This window comes from Panulirus ornatus, chromosome 19 (genome assembly GCF_036320965.1).
Source record: "Panulirus ornatus isolate Po-2019 chromosome 19, ASM3632096v1, whole genome shotgun sequence".
NCBI lineage: Eukaryota > Metazoa > Arthropoda > Malacostraca > Decapoda > Palinuridae > Panulirus > Panulirus ornatus.
In genome coordinates, this window is record NC_092242.1 from 63,512,052 (window position 1) to 63,533,184 (window position 21,133).

The 21,133-nt window shown below is 42.0% G+C and overlaps 1 protein-coding gene across 6 annotated transcripts in view; it reads right to left on the bottom strand.

Annotated features, from left to right (window-relative positions):
• Positions 1-3,472: 3,472 nt before the first annotated feature.
• Positions 3,473-21,133, bottom strand: part of LOC139755586 (uncharacterized) — a 31,828-nt gene continuing 14,167 nt past the window's right edge. For all 6 annotated transcript variants that reach the window (XM_071674099.1, XM_071674103.1, XM_071674100.1 and 3 more), the window contains 2 exons: positions 10,875-12,054; positions 3,473-6,277 (listed from right to left, as the gene is read on the bottom strand). In XM_071674099.1, coding sequence (XP_071530200.1) covers positions 4,717-6,277; positions 10,875-12,037 — 2,724 coding nt within the window. In that variant the 5' untranslated portion in view covers positions 12,038-12,054 and the 3' untranslated portion in view covers positions 3,473-4,716. The remainder of the gene's footprint in view (positions 6,278-10,874; positions 12,055-21,133) is intronic.

Below are 21,133 nucleotides of genomic sequence, written 5' to 3' on the forward strand. Positions count from 1 at the left end.
ATTTTTCAACCTTTAAAATAAGTTTACTTAGCAACAGCAAACAATCATCACAGGCCATCTACTTGAGGTAGCTTTTGATTTATATCTTATTTTCAAGAATCCTACAATAAAGCACTTCTAACACTGCATCCTTGCCAAGCTAAATTCCTCTCAGTCTGGCCCATTTAATATTCTAATATTTGAGCCAATATATTATTGGAACTTTTATTTTTCTAAAATATATCCTTTTTCAGGTTGGCTTTGGCAAACATCAGGCAATGTTGGTGTCTTTGGCAGGGTGTTGGTCATTACATATGTTACAGTATTGCTGAGTCTAGATGTTCTGTATAAAACAAAACTTCTTTTTAATCATTATTTCTTCTAATTCATAGGCCCAAATTAATGCATTAATATGATTTAGTCATGCTTCCTAGCCATCTGATTCAGGACCATGACTGATAATTTCAATGCTTCCATTACCTAAGCTTGTAAAGAGGTCTCTTCAGATGGTAATATATTCTGTCAAGTCAAATCTCAAAAAATTCACTTCAGAAGTAAGCTAACTTCTAGGGTATATTATTTGTGTATCTATAATCAACCTGGAACCATTTTCTAAAAAAGAATCCTGGCATTACCCAGGACCTCTTTTGAGAGGATTTTGAAGCTCAAGGCTGCTCTACTTCCAGTAGCAGGGAAATGTGGACTCCTTTGGAGTAAGAAGTTGTTTGATAAGACTGTGTTCCCAGTAATATGGTCTCTTCAGAGGTGACTTTCTGCTCACAGTGTAACCCTAAGCAGGAAGAGTCCGTTAACACCTCTCTCTCTCTCTCTCTCTCTCTCTCTCTCTCTCTCTCTCTCTCTCTCTCTCTCTCTCTCTCTTTCTATATATATATATATATATATATATATATATATATATACATAAATGCCCATACACACACATAATCATACACATACATATCAGCATATATACATATACATATCGACATATACATACACATATATATCAGCATATATACATATACATATCGACATATACATACACAGACATATACATATATACACATGTACATATTCATACCTGCTCTCCTTCATCCATTCTTGGCACTACCCCACCCCACAGAAAACAGCATCGCTACCCCCTGCTTCAGTGAGGTAGCACCAGGAAAACAGACAAAAAGGCCACATTCGTTCACACTCAGTCTCTAGCTGTCATGTGTAATGCACCAAAACCATATGGCGACAGGAATGGATGTAGGCAGCAAGTATGCATATGTACGTGTGTATAAATGTTTATGTCTGTGTATGTATATGTATGTATACAGTGAAATGTATATGTATGTATATGTGCATGTGTGAGAGTTTATGCATGCACATGTGTATGTGGGTGGGTTGGGCCATTCCTCATGTTTCCTTGTGCTACCTCGCTGACACGAAAGACGGCGGTTAAGTATAATAAAATATATTTTTTTCCATACATATTTGCCATTTCCCACATTAGCGAGTCAGCATTAAGAACAAATGACTGAGCCTTTGAGGGAAAATCCTCACTTAGCCCCATTCTCTGTTTCTTCTTTTGGAAAACTGAAAATTGAGGGGAGGATTTCCATCCCCCTGCTCCCTCTCCTATAAGTCCCCTTCCAAGATATGCAGGGAAAATGGAAGTAGAATTCTCTCTCTCTCCTACCTCAGGGATACATATAGTATTAATGGGATGGCCTTGATTAGGGATTCAGATGCCGTGCTGTCTCTGTTTTTTTTTCTCCCACCCTCCTGCATCATCAGGCCCTGAGCACTCAAAAATCTTATTCATTCCACCCTCCATCTCCAGTTTGGTCTCCCCCTTCTCACTGTCCCCTCCATTACTAACATATATATCCTCTTTGTCAACTGCTCCTCACACATTTCCTCGATATCTCCAAACGCTCTTCAGCTTTCTCAACCACATTCTTCCTTTAAACTCTCTCCCACCTTATCATTACTTATTTCATCAATTCTTAGTGGTACCTAAGTAATGTGGGAAACAGAGAACAAGGCCCTGAGCCTTTAAAACATCTTTCACTCCATCCTTCTTTGTTCCTTACATTTCTAACACGCATACCCTACTAGTGACAAAGAGGATATATGTGTCAGAAGTGGAGGGAACAGGTAAAATGGGAAACCAAATTGGAGATGGAGGGATGGTGTCAAAAAGACTGCCTGAACATGTATGAGGGTGAGGGGCATGCATGGGTTAGAGTGAATTGGAACAATGTGATATACAGGGGTCAATGCACTGTCATGGACTGAGGCTAGGAATGTGAAGCATCTAGGATAAACCATGGAAAAGTATGTGGGGTCTAGTTACATACAGGTAGCTGTGGTTTTGTTCATTACACATGACAGCTAGATAATGGATGTGAGCAGATGCAGCCTTTTTTCATCTGTTCCTGAGGCTATCTTGGTAATGTGGGAAACAGCAATCAAGTATGAAAGAAATAAATACTGAGGTCAACATCCGGTCAATGGACTGAACCAGGGCATGTGAAGCATCCGGGGTAAACCAGGGAAAGGTCTGTGGGGCCTGGATGTGAACAGGGAGATGTGGTTTTGGTGCTTTTCACATGACAGCTAGAAAATGGATGTGAGTGGATACAGATTTAAGTAAGGCATATGCAGTGGTCCTGGTAAAACAACAGAAAGGTCTGTAGGGTCTGGGTGAGGATACCAGGATGTGTTTAAATGCATTATACATGACAACTAGAGAAGCAATGTGAGTGAATGGCCCCATTTTCACATGTTCCTCACTAGCCCCTACCTTGCATTCAACAACCTCTAATTACAGGTCCCTTCATCCCTCTCAAACATAACAATGACAAAACATAAACACTTAAAAGACCGTTTTTGTGCTAAACTACTCCCCAACCAAACTCAGTCAAAATACCACACCACCAGACATACACCCACCTGAAACCACATTCCCCATACAAACACAAGTTACACTTTCCTATCTATGCTTTGGATATCACTTATCCCCACATTTGTACAAACAATGGTTCAACACATCCAGAGACCCTTTAAGCCATTAATACAACTACCACAGTGAAGACACCAAACATTACTGCTCAATTGCCCTGCAAAATCCCCACATAGACACAAACTCAACAACATTACACTATGCCCTATGGTCCTGCCTGGTGAACGTGGCTGGCTTCCTGAGACTGAGCACTGTGGGGGCCCCATAAAGACAGATGGGAATCCATAGGCAGGGAGTATCATAACCTACTGTCCAAATTTTAGGAAGCCAGATGAAGAGAACCTTATAATTCATCACTTCTGCTGTTTCCTGTACTCAATGCCAGGAATTTCATGTAATTTCTGTTAGAGTAACACTGCTTACTTTAAGTCAAGATGAATTAGTTTAAAAAGACTGGCAATCCTCATTAAAAAGTTCCATAATGTACTTCAGCAAATCAATATTGAAAGTAAGTGTAAAAAGGTTTATGAAAGCATGTTTTACATTTCTTCATGTAATAAATGCATTTACAAATATCACAATTGAGGAGATATACCCTTTTCTAATGCTAATGATCATAAGCACTCCATAAAACTGTTCATATTCTTTTGTACTCATCATTCTATAAAATATATGATGCTATATCTGGAACAGCATTTATGAAAGTCTTTCCTTCTCCACTGCATCTGATCTGGGGTTTGGAGGGTTTGATAATAAGCTACTCTAAAATACAAGGCTACATAATCAGTTTTTGCTAACATTCAGCTGAATTAACTGTACCTAAACATGCAGAAGATACGGAGTTGCTAGGAAAAATAAAGACCAATTTCAGTTGAAAATGCACATACTACATGGAACAAAAACTGCTTATGTACTGTGTACATTTTATGGTGAAACAGATGAGGTAACTGCATTTACATTTATGTAGATCAAATCTGCAGTATATTGAGGGTATCTCCGCACAAACAAACTTTACCATACAATATTTCATATGAGATTTTCCTACTGTAATTCAAATCCAGAGTAATTTCCATTCTTTATCTGCGCACAATTGAAATCATGTTGTTTATTCACATGTAAGTTTCATAAAATAAAACCTTTAAAAGCCATTAAACAATCAATTTGTATTGATTTAATACATGATGTATCTGACACCTGCGGTCCTCCAATGGAAGAAACGCACAGATAAAGACAGTGAGACTGTAAACATACATGCTAGAAGATGACCTAAGGCTTCCCATTAATATCACTGACTAGCGAAACAAGATTGAGTAAGCATAGAAAAGCAGTTAAACATCAAAACTTATACCCTATAACAGAAAATTTATTGTGCCTTTTCAATCAAGGGTTTAAGGGGAAAACAAAAGTACAATATCTTATACTGCTCTCAATCTGTCATTCTCTAGGGTTTAGGTTGTGTAAAGATTTCCTATGATCAGGGCACTGGTTCACTCCTGAGCTCTCTTTATCTCTAACAGGAAACACAAACCTGAAACCTTTTAGCCTAGAGCTCAAAACCATTTAATCAATTACTATCCAAAAAGTTTCTAACCAATACAATAACAAAGTGGATAGTATGTCATGTTTACAATGGGTACTAAACATTCACAACATTTTAACAAAGTACAATACCCATCTTTCACTGCTTGACGTGAATGTATAAAACATGAAATTGTGAAGATATTTAGGAGTTCTTAACATTTTGTAATAGTATGCACAAGCAGAATTTCCAGTACAAACTGCTAAGAACATAATTTTCTTATGATCATTTGAATCTGATTAGAATCCATCTTTTCTTTAATATTTTGAATCAATAAGGAGCCTTCTTTACCTGTAACATCCTCTAAAAATTTTCGCAGCAATACTAAATCTTTCTCTGCCAAGAAACTGTTGACTTTTGCAAGTTTATTACATGATTGAGCAGGCTTCTGGTCTATACATGGTAATTGATTGAATCTAAGATCTTTCTGAGATGGCTTGTCAGCAGAGGGCATAATCTGAGGCAGATTCTTCTCCTGAGAGAGGTAATGGTTATCTCGAGAAAGATTGGATGTATACAACATGCTACTTGTTGTCCAGTACTCAGCAGTATTTGACTGGAGTGATTCTAGCATGCAGAATTGCAGTGCCATGCATAATCTATTCTGAATATCCCCAAGCTTCACACATTCCAAACTTGTCCATGAAGCTATAGTTTCCTTGAATTTACTAGAATGGCATTTGAAGGGAGCCATTTGTATCAGAGTTAGAGCAGAAAGCCTTTCTTCAACAGCCATTACTTCATCTTCACTGAGATTAAGAGTAAGTGATGACAAATCTTCAACAACAAGAAGTAAAGCATCTAAAACTTTCAAAATTTCAGGAAATATCAATGATGCATTGTGATGACCATGTTTCCAGGAAATGTATTTCAATAAAAGATTTACATATCTGTTCCTGAGAGTATCAACCTTATCCATTTCTTGGATATATTTCTTTATTGGAGTGTACATAAGAATGCAGTTTGTAATGACTCCCATGGGCCAATCAAAATCTAGTTTTGCAGCAGCTAAGTTCAGTTCGAAGAGCCTATTAACAAAGCACTGAGGGTAAACCTGAAGCAAATCCGAGACATGGACTACAGGATGGTTGAGTCTGCTTGTTGAACCAGGTATATACCAGCAGCCAGAGTCTTTATTGAAAAGATAGAGTCCAGCACAGCAAACAGCTCGTAATGAACAACCATTCAAAAGAGCAATTTGATCTGACATCATCAAATTTAAAAAATCTTCATTTTTGAACACAAAGAAAAACTGACGCATAACAGCATTTAAATGGATGTCCATATAATCCAAAGGAGTAAAGCCTTTATTCTTATACAGTGTGTCTGGTAAATTAATTGTTAACACAGCATCTGAAAGACTTTTGATCATATGGTTAATATGGCCAATTTCATTAGGCTCCAAAAAATCATGGATATTTGATTTATCAGGTACATAAGGACTGAGGTGTGGCTGTTTAATTGTCTTAAGAAGTGTGTCAAGATCTGGCAGCTGGCCATTCTCAGTAAGATATCTACAGTTACCATTATCTTCCATGTCAGAATCTTGGGAGCCACAAACACTTGAGTCACCATGCACTGGTTCCGAGGAAACAGATTCACTACTTGTAAACCTCTGGGTTCTACTTCTACCTGTTTCAGATGGCATGTATTTATCTCGCTGAATTTTCATGTGAAGCGTGTGAGTGCTAGTAGTAAGAGGATCCAGTTTCAAGACTTCATCTACTAATTCCTGATGTGCCATTTGAAAAGGATCTTCAGGCCTGTGGGAAAAAATACACTGATGAATGTAAAAAATACAGGAGAGAGAGAGAGAAGAGAGAGAGAGAGAGAGAGAGAGAGAGAGAGAGAGAGAGAGAGAGAGAGAGAGAGAGAGAGAGAGAGAGAGAATGCCAACAAGTACCGAAGACAATTTTTCCACCATGGAAGGGATAGCATGCAATGCCCATCATTTGTCTTCTTTAATGAATGACAGTTTCTCTCAACTGCCTCTCCTCTTCTCACCATTTGTCATGTTTGCTGTATAATGCTCTATTTTTGGAAAGTAATTCCTATTTTGTCAAGGCTTGCTGCTTGTGGAGAAAATATATCAATATAATGAAGAGAAATCAGACTAACAACGAAATCTGATACACAGCTCAACAAAAACAATATAAATTTATAATTTTTTTTTGTCTGCTCGCCATTTCTTGAATTAATGTGGTTGTGCCAGAACAGAAGCAGAATGCTGCTCCTTTTGCTCACTTCCACTCTCTTGTTGTTATGCATACTACTCTAAAACAAGTGTACTTCTATCCAAAACCAAGCCCTACACACCTTTTTGTGCTTTCCCCTTACCAATTCATAAGACCTGGTTCACCCCTCTAATGGCGCATCACCCCATGTGTACCATATCACACCATTTCACTCAATCCCATACACACCTCATACCCTCCTGCATGTTCAATTCTAAATAACTCAAAGCATCTTTCATTCCATCTTCCATCTTGTCCTCAGTCTCCTCTTCCTTGCTTCCTCTAGTTCTGAAGTAAATGTCCTCTTAGTCAGTCTCTTCTCATTCATCCTTTCTGTATCTACAAGCCATTTTAGTACACCCTAGTCAGCTCTCTCAAACGTACTCCATTTACTGCTGCACTTCAGTCTCAAAATGTTATTCCTTACTCAATCTACCCACTTCACACCACATACTGTCCTTAGGCATTTAATTCATACAAAACCCACCCTTTTCCTTATTTAACATTACACACCATTATCTTATAACCCCAGGACCCCTTCTCCAAGAGCTCCTACAGCTTCAAGACTGCCACAATCAGTAGCAAGGGAAGGATGGACAACATTAGAGTGAGAGGTTATTCAACAAGATTGCACTTCAATAATACAACCTTTTTGTTTGTGGCATAACCACAGGCAGAGGGAATTCAGTAACTCCCAATCGAAAATACTCAGAGCTATTAATGTAGGGGTAGCAAGCAATATGTGGATGCCTATATAATACAGGTTGAGTATCCCTCATCCAAAAACCGAAATGCTCCATCGAAAACTTTTTGAGTGGCGACATGAAGTTACAAAAGGAAAATTCCACACCACAGTATCATTGGTGGAATGTGAAAACCTGCTGTTGTTTGCTGTTGTTATTGTTTAACAGCTGATACAGGAATTCCGCTGATGCTACTGTGCTACTTAGTTATCCTAAACACATTATTTCTTAATTGTATTAATGGTATTCATATTTTTTTACTTTTTAGTATCTAGGTGTGAATAACTGTATGAAAAAGATTGCTTATCAGCAGAATATAAATTCAGAGTCAGGAATGAAGGTGATGCCATACAACCAGATTGTCCACATGGGCGGCTGAGGCTGTAACATCTTAGCTTTCTGATGGTAAGTTTAGTGTTACACAAACTTTGTTTACTGCACAAAATTATTAAAAGTAGTGTATCAATTACCTTCAGGCTAAGTGTGTCAAGCTAAGTGTGTCAGGTGTATATGAAACAAATTGATTTTGTGTTTAGACTTGAGTCTACAATCTGAAAAAATCCAAAATCCAAAACATTTCTGGTCCCAGGCATTTTGGATAACATATACTCAACATGTACTATCAAAACTGTAACACTAACAATAACACTACCATTCTCACAATACAAAACACACAATCATACCAAGCTACTTAATCATCTTACCATGTATTAAACATTGTGTAAATGATCTTACTCAACAGTTAAGTGCCATGTTTCTTCGCTAGGAGGCAGAGAAGCTCCATCTTGTGGAAAAGTATGACGAAATTAATAACTATTTTCTCTTGTGAATGTGGAAACTGATACCAATTACATCAAGAGGACCAAAATAGCATTATGAGCAGAGTCAGTCTGCTACTTAGATGGACATTAACCAAGTAGTACTTCCTTAAATCTAAACTTTTCACAGTATTTGCCACAAGCAAAACATCAGGCCAAGCTCTAAGACAATGTCTATGAGAAAAACAAAGGTTCAAAAAAATTTTCTTACAAAGTCCCTAACAGCACATTCTAATATAAATCTGAAAAGAAATTCAATAAATAACTAAAGTGCTCTTAACTACACATTTAGGCAATGATATGGAATGTGAAGTTTGTGTTTTTTTCAGTATCTTACAATTTTTCTTTACAATGAAGACTCAGATAATAGATGAAAGTCCACACCAAGGTTTGGTCTTACTTGAAACATACAGAGGTTAATGAAATGGAAAAAGAAGAGACAATGGAAAGTATTTACAAATTTTAGAAGTGAAACTCTGTTTTTCAAATATGCCAACTCATAGATATTGGAAAGAGAGGGCAGAGAGTAACAAAGCCCACCCTTGAGTTGCCAACAGCCACACAGTACTCAAGTGATGCAGCAGCTCGCTGAGCATTCTGTGGTCTAGCTAATGGTGAGAGCACACTTGCAGCCAGCTCTCAGGAGCAAAAACCAAAGTAATACCTACAGAAGAGAGAAAGTGAACCAAATCACAGCATATAGCAGGCAAGTCAAATTTTGGAGCTAGCCTGAGAGAGTTTATAAGTCTAACCACTTTCAACTCAACTCTATCAAGCAAGAATGCTGAGCCACAACCACTCCAGATGTGAAAGCAGTACCCCATAAAAGGATGGACCAATCCTTTGTATAAATGGAGAAACTGTTCAGAAGAAACAAACTCTAAATCCAAACAGGACCCTAGTTTCTTAGAGGCAGACTTAGCTATCTATGTAATGTGGGGCTTCCAAGATAGAGTGGATGTTACAGCAATACCAAGTATGTTCATTGAGTGAAGAGGTGGAATTACAGAACTATCAAAGGAAAGAGGAAAACTGAAAATTTTCTACAGAGAGATAGGGAGAAACTGGGTCTTGGAGGCTTAAAGTTATCCAGATTTCATCTTCCCACTGAGATATCTTGTACAACTCAAAGTTTACTAGGAAAGTTGTGTTGAGACATGACAGAGATTGAGTGAGAGATGATGGAGCAGAATTGAAGGATGTGGGGTAATGCTGCATTAAGCTGTTAGCATTTGAATTCATTTGATTATTTGTCGAAGACAGGAATTCACTGATAAAAAGGAGAAAAAGTGTAAGAAACCGGATAGATCCTTGAGGGACATCAATGTTGATGGAGTAAGAGAGATAGATTGGCTTGAGAGGAAGCAAGATATGAGAGAGATCTGCTAAAAGAGTAATCATTAAATATTCATTTACAAGCCTTAATGACCCCTAACTCACACTTCAACCCCAGATTCATATTCAGCATGTAAATAGTCCTTATACTGAAATTTTTAAGCAAAGCAGGGTATTCTTTTCCCCCCCAATTTTTTTTGCTGTTTTTTTTTATTATCATACTTTGTCACTTCAATCAAACCACCTCACACCACATATTGTCCTCAAAATCTCATTTCCAACACATCCACCTTACTCCGCACAACCCTATCTATAGCCCACGCTTCGCAACCATATAACATTGTTGTAACCACTATTCCTTCAAACATACCCATTTTTGCTTTTCGAAATAATGTTCTCGGCTTCCATACATTTTTCAACGCTCCCAGAACTTTTGCCCCCTCCCCCATCCTCTGACTCACTCCCGCTTCCATGGTTCCATACGCTGCCAAATCCACTCCCAGATATCTAAAGCACTTCACTTCCTCACTTGTCCCTCAACCCTACTGTACCTAATAACCTTGCTCTTATTCACATTTACTCTCAGCTTTCTTCTTTCACACACTTTACCAAACTCAGTCACCAGCTTCTGCAATTTCTCACCCAAATCAACCACCACTGCTGTATCATCAGTGAACAACAGCTGACTCACTTCCCAAGCCCTCTCATCCATAACAGACTGAATACTCGCCCCTCTCTCCAAAACTCATGCAATCATCTCCCTAACCCCATCCATAAACTTTAAAACTGAAATATAACAAAACAAAATTACCCTATACTTGAAATAATCTCAGAAAATATCTCAAATTTCTTCCCTATGCCAACAGATACATAATAAATACAAAGTGAATAATCTGAGAATCTTCAAAAAGACTAACCACTTACAAATACTTAATAACAGGCCCTAATGATCCTTATACTACATATTTTCAACACATCCATCCTCCTCTGCACATCCTGACCAACAGACCACACAACATCATTGGTAACAACACATCCTCAAACACATCCACTTCTGTGAGCTGTAAAACAATTCTTGAAGCTGGGCAATACAGTAAACAAAGAAGCAACAGCTGTGCATTTGATTTTCCAAGTAATAGTGGGATCTTTGTGTTGAAGAAGAAGAAGAAGAAGAAGAAGAAGAAGAAGAAGAAGAAGAAGAAGAAGAAGAACTCTGATAAATATACTTACTGTACTGGGTCCTTCTGGCAGAAGAAACTTGAAACATCACTGCTGTCACTCATTGACGGAGAAGGGCAGCTACGGTGTGATGAAGCTTTATCTTCCTGCTGTTGTTGCTGATTTGAATGAGCAGTTAGTCCTGCAGTCAGTCGTGAGATGAGGCTAGTAGGGGTTTCCCATGCATTATTCTCAAGTGAAGGGAGATTGCCTTCATTTGAAGGCCAAGATGACATGCTTTGGCAAGATTTCCCCAAAGACGAGACTCTGTGAGATGATGATGCATGGTCTTCAGGATGAGGAGGAGACTCAAGACTGGGATGAGTTGCTGATGGTGGTGGTAGTGGTGGAGGTGGTGGTGGTGGTGGTGGTGGCGGTGGTACATTGGGCTTTGACAATGAAGGCTTTGTTAAAACAGCACCCTGTCTATTTCCTTCCTCAGAAGTTGCTGATTGATGGGGATTGGGTGTTATTGGCAAGAGGTCAGGAACTCTACTTAGAAAATGTGTACTATCATTTGGGTCATGGTGGTGGTGGTCTATGTTTGTTGGAGACAAAGCAGAAGGTGTGCTAACAGGTACGTGGGACTCTCGTGAACTGAGTGGAACTTGGTGCAAAGTTCTATCAGATGTCCCTCTATGAGTAAAATTATGGGATTCATGTTGTAACACAACTGCACACTGATGGACCACACTAGGCAGAGTAGGAGAACGACATATGGGGCACCATTTAACTTCTCGGGTATATTTACTTTCACTAGGAACGTCAGGAGAGGGATTATCACTTTCTCGATAAGGGCGTTTCTGGGTTCTAAGGTGACCTTCATTTGGGGATCTTACTGTCCTATGAGACCATCCTGTGGGATGTACCTGGCTTATCTGACCACCAGTATTTTGAACTGTCAAAAGGGAATGAGTAGTTGGTGGTGAGACTTCATGAATTGCTTGATTGGAGGAGAAGTGAGACCCTGATGAAGTTGGCTCTGAATAATTTTCTACTTCATAGAGCACAGATGAATTTCTACAAGGCTCAAATGCATGACGATGTTGAGAGTGTTGGTGATGAAGGTGGTGATCTTGACGAGAGTAGTGCTGATCGGGTTCAGGTTGAGTATACAAACCGCTGCCATCATGTCTTTGTCCAGAAGAACTGGTTGTCACACCCAACCGCACCATCTTTGCATTTACCTCATCTGAAACACAAAAGCATAAATTAAGCTGGGGTATCAACTTTCTGCATAATGTTTGAATTATGAACTCTATAAGTAAATCAAGTGCATGCAATCTTGCGTATTGAAACTTTCACGTATCATAACCATTAGAAAAACTAATCTACTAAAAATATATGCCCCTCTTTAACACAGGTATTTTAAGAAGGGGTAATGAGTGGTGCAATCAAGAAGTTACTATTGAGGGAGAGGAAAGAGAGGGGTATGGGTAATAACTGCAAAAAAGGAGTGTGAGTGACTGGGAGATGTAAAAGGGAGAGCAGCATCAGATAAAGAGGAATATGTTTAGGCTGAAAATGAGGGCAGATGGGAGATGGGGTTATAGAGTATTACTATCTTCAGGGAGATCAAGAAATTCATTTTGAAGGATAACAGCAGTGTGCAGAAAACAGGAGAGCAAATGGAAGTAACAGTGAGGGGAGAAGAAGGGGAAGTAATAAGCAAAGAAGGGAAAAAAAGATGGAATGAGAATTCTACAATAACCACTGAATGTGCTAGAGAATATGGTAGCAGATGTGGGAAGGTCATGGTCAATGATTTAGTGAAACAACCGGTTGTCATAAATGTCCTGCATATGATGAAATGTGGCAAAGCAGGTGAAGCATATGATACTGTAGTTGATTTTTTCAAGAAAGAGAGTGACAGAAAATGATTGATTAATCACGATTTGCAATGCATGTATGGCTTAATGTGAGGTGCCTGAGAACAGACAGGATGCCTGTATAGTGCCATTATATCAAGACCAGGGGTACATAAATAAATGCTCACACTACAGAGGTATAAATCTTTTGAGCATACATTGCAAGTTGTATGGAAGGATGGCAAGTGAGAGAACTGTGGCATGCACCGAGGATCAGATTAGGAAGGAGCAATTTGGCTTTAGGAATGGTGTGGACCAGGTGCTTGCTTAGAAGAATTTGTATATGAAATACCTAGAAGAAGAATGAGATTTGTCTGTGGCTTTTATGAATCTGGTGAAAATATAAGAGAGGGTTGACAGAAATGCCTTGAGAAAGATGCTTCAAATATATGGTGTGGGAGGAAAGTTACTGAATGCAGTGAACAGTTCTTATCAGGAGAGTAAGGCATGTATGCAAATAGGACAGGAGGAGGGTGAATGATTCCGAGTGAAGGTAGGCCTGCATTAGTGGCCTGTGATATTTGCATGGTTGTTTAACCTGTTTATGGATGGGATGGTGAAGGACACAAGTGTGAGGGCCCTGGGAAAAGGGACACATACAGTATGCTGTTAGTGTGGGGCCCAATGTGTCAATTGCTGTTTGCAAATGACAACTCTGTTGGCAAACTTGAGAGAAATATGAAAAATGGGAAGGGGGAATGTGGTGAAAATGAAATACCTACGGACAATAAGAGGCATGAGAAGAGATGACCATGCAAGAAATGACAGAATAAGAAAGGGGTGAGGTAGTAAAAAGAGTATACAAGAGAGATGAGCAGGATGTGCTGAACTGGTCTTGACATACAAAGAGGAAGAGTAAGGAGATACTGACTAGGACATACATGTGAAAAGTGGAGGGAGCAAAGGGTAGAGAGAGAGAAAGAGACCGAGAGGGATGTGGAAAGGAGTGAAAAAGGCTTTGAGGTATTGGGATCTGAGCATATAAGAAGGTGGAAAGCATGCATGGGATGCAGCAATTTACAGCAATGTGGTATACAGGGGGTGATGTGATGTTAATGGGCTGAGCCAAGGTATATAAGGAGGTCAAGGATAACCACAGAATGGCCCATGGGGCTTAGCTGTGGGTAAGAGGCTTTGATCTCTAATTTCAGGGCATTATACATAACAGGTAGGGAGTGGATGCAAGTATATGAGGCAATTTCTTCATTTGTTCCTGGCACCATCTTCCTAACACAGAAAACAGGAAAAATGATGGAAAAAGATTTACCATAAATCAACATTACACAAGAATCTATCTTGTCTGAAAGTATCATAATTCTTATTTCATGAAATTTTAAAGAATTAACTTTCAAAATGAGGCTACTCACTGGCTTTGAAGTTCTTAAGTACTTTACACAGAGTCACGTTTACAAAGATACTACTTTACTAATATAAGCAGTCCCTAATACATTGACAAAATTTAATGGTAATGAAGTAGTTAAAAAACATTTCATCAATGCCTTGCAAAATTTTTTTATGGTTCTCATGACATGTATTGCATTCACCCAACAGTACATATATTCTCCCAAAACAATCTAATATACAGTACACAAAAGTAGAACTGTTTAACACATTCAGTCTTTGTCCAAATCCACTTTAAGAGAATATCACTATCATCACACCAAAACATAGTGTCTAGAAGCATACTTCCAAATGTTTAAAAACTTGTATCTTCTGTTCAATAGACATTATTTTCTCAATTTTTCAATACATCAAACAATTTTGCACTGTAATTAGATATGATGCCACATACTATGGCCACTGAAGAGCTCAATCAGAGAATGTTGTTCAAAGTACATGTGATAGTGCTTTTCTTTCTTTGAACGGTGATGCAGCAGAATTCCCTTTTTTCTTTAATTTTTCCTGTATATAAAAATATATATAGCATAAGAAATGAATGCCCTATGAGATGTAGTATCAGGCAGTTCCTAAGCATGCATCATAGAGGCTGTGAAGCAAGCCCTGGTTATGACAGTAAGAAGTGCCCCACAGGATGAGCTTATTGTTTCTATTCTTTCTATAATGTACACAAGCTGAAGCAGATGGCCATCAGTACTACTACATCGGCCAGCCATCATTCAATTTTCTTCCAGTATATAATGCAATGTTACCGTACAGACGGGGCAGCCACACAGGTTGGGCCAAGCACGCAGGCTAGGCCAGCCACAGTGTTGGGCCAGGCACACAAATGGGGCCAGCCACACAGTTGGGTCTAGCCACATAAGCAGGGCCAACCACATGGGTTGGGTAAACCACATACATGGGGCCTGCCAGGTAGGGTTAGCCACACAAGCATGGCCAACCACATGGAAGGGGTTAACCACACATGTGGGGCCTGCCACATAGGTGGGGACAGCAACACAGGCAGGCCCACTGACACAGATGGGGGCCAGCCACAAAGACAAGGCCAACCACAAAAGCAGGGCCAGCTACACAGGCAAGGCCAACCATATGGGAGGGACCAACCATAAAAGAGGGACCAACTACACAGGTTGAGCCTGCCACACAGGTGGGGTAAGAATGCAAAAAAATTTCAGTATAAAATCTTTCACATACTGTACACTATCAAAAAGGAAATGCATACTGTTACAATAAAAAAAAGCAATGCTAATTGTGGTAAGTGGGTGACTGGAATTGTGTAGGTTAGGCAGTGGACAGGAGGTTCAGTAGGACATGGGGCAGAGTGCTGGGTGAGGTGGTGGATGGGGCTCTGGATGGGATGGCAAAAGGTGCAATAGATGGGGTGCTCGGTGGGGCAGTGGAAAGAGTGCTGGGAGATGGATGGGGCAACGTGCAGGGTAGTGGATGAGGTGCTTGGGGGGCCGGCAGACAGGGAACTGAGTAGGGTGGAAGATGAGGCGCTAGGTGGGGCAATGGAGGGGTGCTGGGTAGGGCAGTAGACAGGGCAATGGACGGGGTACTAGATGGAGTGCTGAGTGGAGCACTGGACGATGTGTTGAGTGGGGCACTGAACAGGGTGCTGGGAGGGGCAATGGAAGGGGTGTTGTGTGTTACTGGCCAGGGCGCTGGGAAGCGTGATGGACGGAGCATGGAGTGGGGCGATGGACTGGGTCCTGGGTGGGCCACTGGAAGGGGCACTAAGTGGAGTACCAATACGAGGCACTGGAAGGGACACTGCCTAGGGCGCTGACTGGGCTTTAGGCTGGGTCGGGTGAGACGTAATTCTACCAGCCTTATCTGAAGTAAGTCTGGTGGAGGATAATGTAAGGCCACACCAACATAGGCGACGGTGGCCAACCATCCATTCTGGACGAGGGTCAGAACTGACTCATCAACCATCACCGCGTCTCTTTCGGTTTGCGATCAACTCCTCCAGTGCCATGGTCTCAGACAGACAACAGGAGGGTACACTCCACAAAGTTCCTAACTTTCCTTCACCGACGGAGGGTGAAGGGAAGTAGGGGGTGGAAAGTGTTGCACCCGTCACCAATGATCGTTCTTTCTCTTCAACACTAAGCACTTTGGCCCATCAAACAAATTAATGCCCTTTCTATGAGCCGCCATAAAACCGCACCCGCCCCCAGAAGAACGTTTGGCCTCAATTTCCAAAGGGCTCCCGCTTAACCCCTTGAGCAAGATAGGGTTACCATAGAGCACTGCAGTTCGACTCTTGGGTAGGATGGCTAGGTCTCAGACATGAACCAAGCGCAAGATCAGTGACGCGAGCACGACACTTTTAAGGGTCGTACCGTCATGCTCAAGGGGTACGTGGAGCAGTTCGTGCGAGGAACTGATCACACACACACACACACACACACACCTGGTACCGACTGTAAACAAACAGCGGCCTTGCCTGAACCGCACACATTATCTACCGTGATGAATGGCTGCGGGCCCTCCCACTCCTTCCCCCATGTCATCTTATTTTCAGTCAGAGAGAAAAACCAGCAAGAGGGAGCCAACACTCGCTTCTGAAGCTGTCCGGCCAGCGGCAAGCAAGGTTAAAATACTGGACTTGGGCGACGACACGACCCCGTCTTAGGTCGGCCATAATAACGGTCCTGCCCGGTTTAGTAACTTCCTCACACCCCGCCCAGTCCAGTGACCTTACAGTCTATCCCCAGCTGACCTTACCACGTCTAACGCAGCTGGAGCCTTACAATGTATACCCAAATGACCTTACCTAGTTTAATACCCAGTCTAACACAGATAGGACCTTAAAGACTATCCCTAGCAGACCTTACCCAATCCAATATGGCTGTGACCTTACACTCAACCTCATCTGTATTTCAGTATACCTCAGCTGTAAGCTCAGAGCAAAGTCACGTATGCAGTGTGTGGTTGTCGGTTCAATACGACACACACGGCAGCCTCGCCAAGAGAACCCTTTTACCATCATCACCATCACAACTACAGTAATTTTTCTCAGCGATTTATAAATATTTTTCTTAACTTGTGACGCTGTCAAGATGTTTACATAAAAGAGTGGCTAAGTATCTCGCTAAGGAACATTATTATGCCGTTAACTGCAGCTAACGGGGAGCGAACAGAAGCGCAAAGATTTATGAATGCCGTAAATCCCATCCACACAGCCTGTGCTCCACCCACACAAGTTGTATGGCCATCCATCCATCCAAACAGGAGGTAGCACATCTACTCACACAGGCGGCAGTACAGCCAACTACACGGACAGAACATCTACCCACACAGATAGCGAAACTTCCACCCTGTACACACACAGGAAGCAGTATATCCACCCACACAAGCTGCACATCCATCCACACAGGTAGCAGTAATATCCATTCACACAAGCTGCGCATCCATCCACACAGGCGGCAGTACATCCACACCATGAACTATGGCATATGTAGCCTTACTTAACACATGGTGCCTGTGACTCTCGACTCAGGGAGAGAGGTCTTCGCCAACAAACACGGCACGAGCCCTTAGCACGACGGGAAGATCCTTGATCAAGCACGACGGGACGACCCTTAGGCATGACAGCCTGACCTTTGACTCTCTGATCCTTATGGGTCAAAGTTAAGTCAAAGTCTCGTCGTGCTTTAGGGTCGTACCTTCGTGCTCCAAGGGTCGTCCCATCGTTCTCAAGGGGTCGTAGCGTCGTGTTCCAAAAAATAAGAACACCTTAGCTACTAAACTGGTACTAAAGACAGATGCCGACTCAAAGACCAAGATGAGCTACTTTCAACATCCGCAGACTCACTCTCTTGAGGAAGAGACATCCCCCTCCCCCCTACCTCAAGTATGTTACCATGATAATACATTCTCCTGTTTACGGAACCATCGAGGCTCACAACTGGAGCTTCTTGTATCTGTCTCTCTCTCTCTCGCTCTCTCTCCCCCCACCCAACCCTTCACCTTCCGTCCCGTCGCCAGGTTATAGACACACAAACTAACGGACGAACAAAAGACAAATGCCGCGCAACACCGCAGGTGCGTCAAGACAAGCGTATACATAACGTTCATCATGCTGCGTCACGAGGCTTGTGTGTGTGTGTGTGTGTGTGTGTGTGTGTGTGTGGTGATACGCCCTTTCATCACGGAACACTGCACTGACAGCGGACTTCTGTTGAGTATCACTATTTTCATGGGAATTCTGCTGTGTAACCCTCTATCTATGTTTATCTTCATTATCTGATAACTGCCTCTTGTTGGCACTAGTCTGTGGCACTACATTCTGCTCTGTGTGTGTGTATATATATATATATATATATATATATATATATATATATATATATATATATATATATATACACAGTATATCATACAAACCTCCAACAGCCAAGATCGAACCTGGGACCCCTGTGCAAGAGGCGGGAGTGCTAACCGCTAGGGTATGGGCCTATGTTCTATGAAGGTGCGCGTTTCTATGCACTATGTTCGTGTGTGTATATATATATATATATATATATATATATATATATATATATATATATATATATATATATCAGCAAATGATCAAACTAATAGTTGAATGATTAGCCGATGACTTACACAGAGCAGATGCGTAAAACAGGTTCATTTGACTGAGAATCAGCTAATCTTTTATCAGGTGACTGGTTGACTATGTCATGCAAACAAAGCCAGCACTTCATAGCCTTTTACACATGCCAACTAACAAATGCTTGTATCTGTCCGCATTATCATCCTTAAGACCTCTTTCAAGGGGCTCCTGTAGCCCATGGTTGCGCTACCTCCAAATGCTGGGAAACGTGGACTCCTCTCGGTTGAGAACTTCTTTTGAGGTGACGGTATAACCAATGACACAGCCCCGCCAAATACGAATTTTCATTCCCAGTGCAGGCTGAGCCCGACGAGAGAGAGAGAGAGAGAGAGAGAGAGAGAGAGAGAGAGAGAGAGAGAGAGAGAGAGAGAGAGAGAGAGAGAGAGAGAGAGTCATGGGGCTGGGGAAAACAGGCGTAAGACACGGCCACCAGGCCCGGGATACTTACTTACCCATCCCGCCCAACGAACTGGACCCAGGATTTTCACCCCGTCCCTCCTCCCTCCCTCCCACCCACCAGCAGGTGGAGCACCGCCTCCCGTCGTACCCGTTCCTCCTCCCTCCCTCCCTCCTCCAGGCCCAGACAATCAATAGTGACCTATCGCTGTCTCAACACTCGCGTCCAGTCATTCGGACGCGGGGAACAAAACGTACCCTAAAGCGCTCAACCTCCCTTCATGACACAGACCAGACGTCTAACCACACCCCAGACTCGAATGTCCCTCCCTCCAATTGTCCAAGTCTATTTCAGTTCATTCACCACTAGTGTATCACTAAAGACATCAAAACTGAACACGACTTTTCTTTTTTTTTTTCTTAACACGCGAGAAATGAGCAAATAAAGTCCTTCACTGAGATTCAACACAGCGATGAGTCTACCTAACACTGTGTCTGGTTGAGGGAGGTATTACACTGGAAGACATCCCACCTCCTTGAGGAAGGCGAAGCTTACGACTCTTGAGCACGACGGTCCGACCCTTGAGCATGACGGAACGACAATTGGACATTAACGACCCACCATAATCAATCTTACAGACTGCTAGCGGTCGGCGTTGACAGGCTGCCAATGAGGGTACCTACTGCAGACATACCGAACATGCCCTGCAGGGGGGATAATGAGTAATACATCTGCAGTAGACACACTGAGTAATGCATCTGCAGTGGATATACTGAGTAATATACCTTCAGTTAAAATACCGAGTAAAAACCTGCACAGAGTAGAACTACGGGTTATTTTCATTTACCATTTCTTGTTATCAGTGTCCAATTTTCTGCTATAAATAATACCAGACAAAGTCGGGAACAATGTTAGGTTTCTGTTTGGACGTTCTGGCGACCGATAAGATAAGCGCCATGAGAGAGCACCCGCCTGGCTTACAACCTTATCAGCTACCAACCCGCTGGCGTCTTCCTTGTACACATTCATCGCTTTGCGGATAATCATGTTCCACTGTGTTGTGACACGACGCCATGTGCCACGAGGATGGAAGAGAACGATCCGTGAGACCAGAACATCCGTACAGTCCCATGAAGACCCCGACAGTCATGGAGATCCGTGAGGTTCAGGTCAAAGACCCGGCCAACGTACCAGACGACCTTAGCCGTCCAAGACCGTGCCGCACGCCTTGCCCTGGGATCTCGTACCGTCGTGCTAATGTTCTCTGGGATCTCGGTGCCCGGGGCTCGCCGTACCACCGTGCTCTGGGATGTCGTGCCGTCGTGCTAAGAAAAAAAAAAAAGTGCAACTGCGCTCATGGGTGTTGTACGGCCACGCTCAGCGGGGGAGTCGTGCTGCCGTGTTGGTGGGGGGGTACGTATGGCTGTGCACAAAGCGGGTTATCGTCATAACAGAGGTTGGGGGGGACAATGCCTCGACCCGCACGCGGGACACACGTATCTACGTATATCATCTACTGTGGGGAGTCCCGGGCCACCACACACACACACACACACACACACACACCCTCCCTCCCATCCGAGAACGGAACGGAGACATGAGAGAACTTTCAACTAGGCTCTCTCTCTCTCTCTCTCTCTCTCTCTCTCTCTCTCTCTCTCTCTCTCTCTCTCTCTCTCTCTCTCTCAAGGGAGAACACACACACACACACACACACACACACACACAAAAGGGAATGTAAGCATGGAAACAGATGAGAGGAATCACAAGAAAAAGGCACCAGGATTAACAAACTCAACAGAGAGAGAGAGAGAGAGAGAGAGAGAGAGAGAGAGAGAGAGAGAGAGAGAGAGAGAGAGAGAGTTTACCAACTAAATCTACCAGAATTACGCGAAGTATATCACAGTATATCAAAGGCAGCAAACAACCGAGCCAAGGAGATTCGGATATCGAAAAAGTCCATTCTCGAGATAAGAGGAAA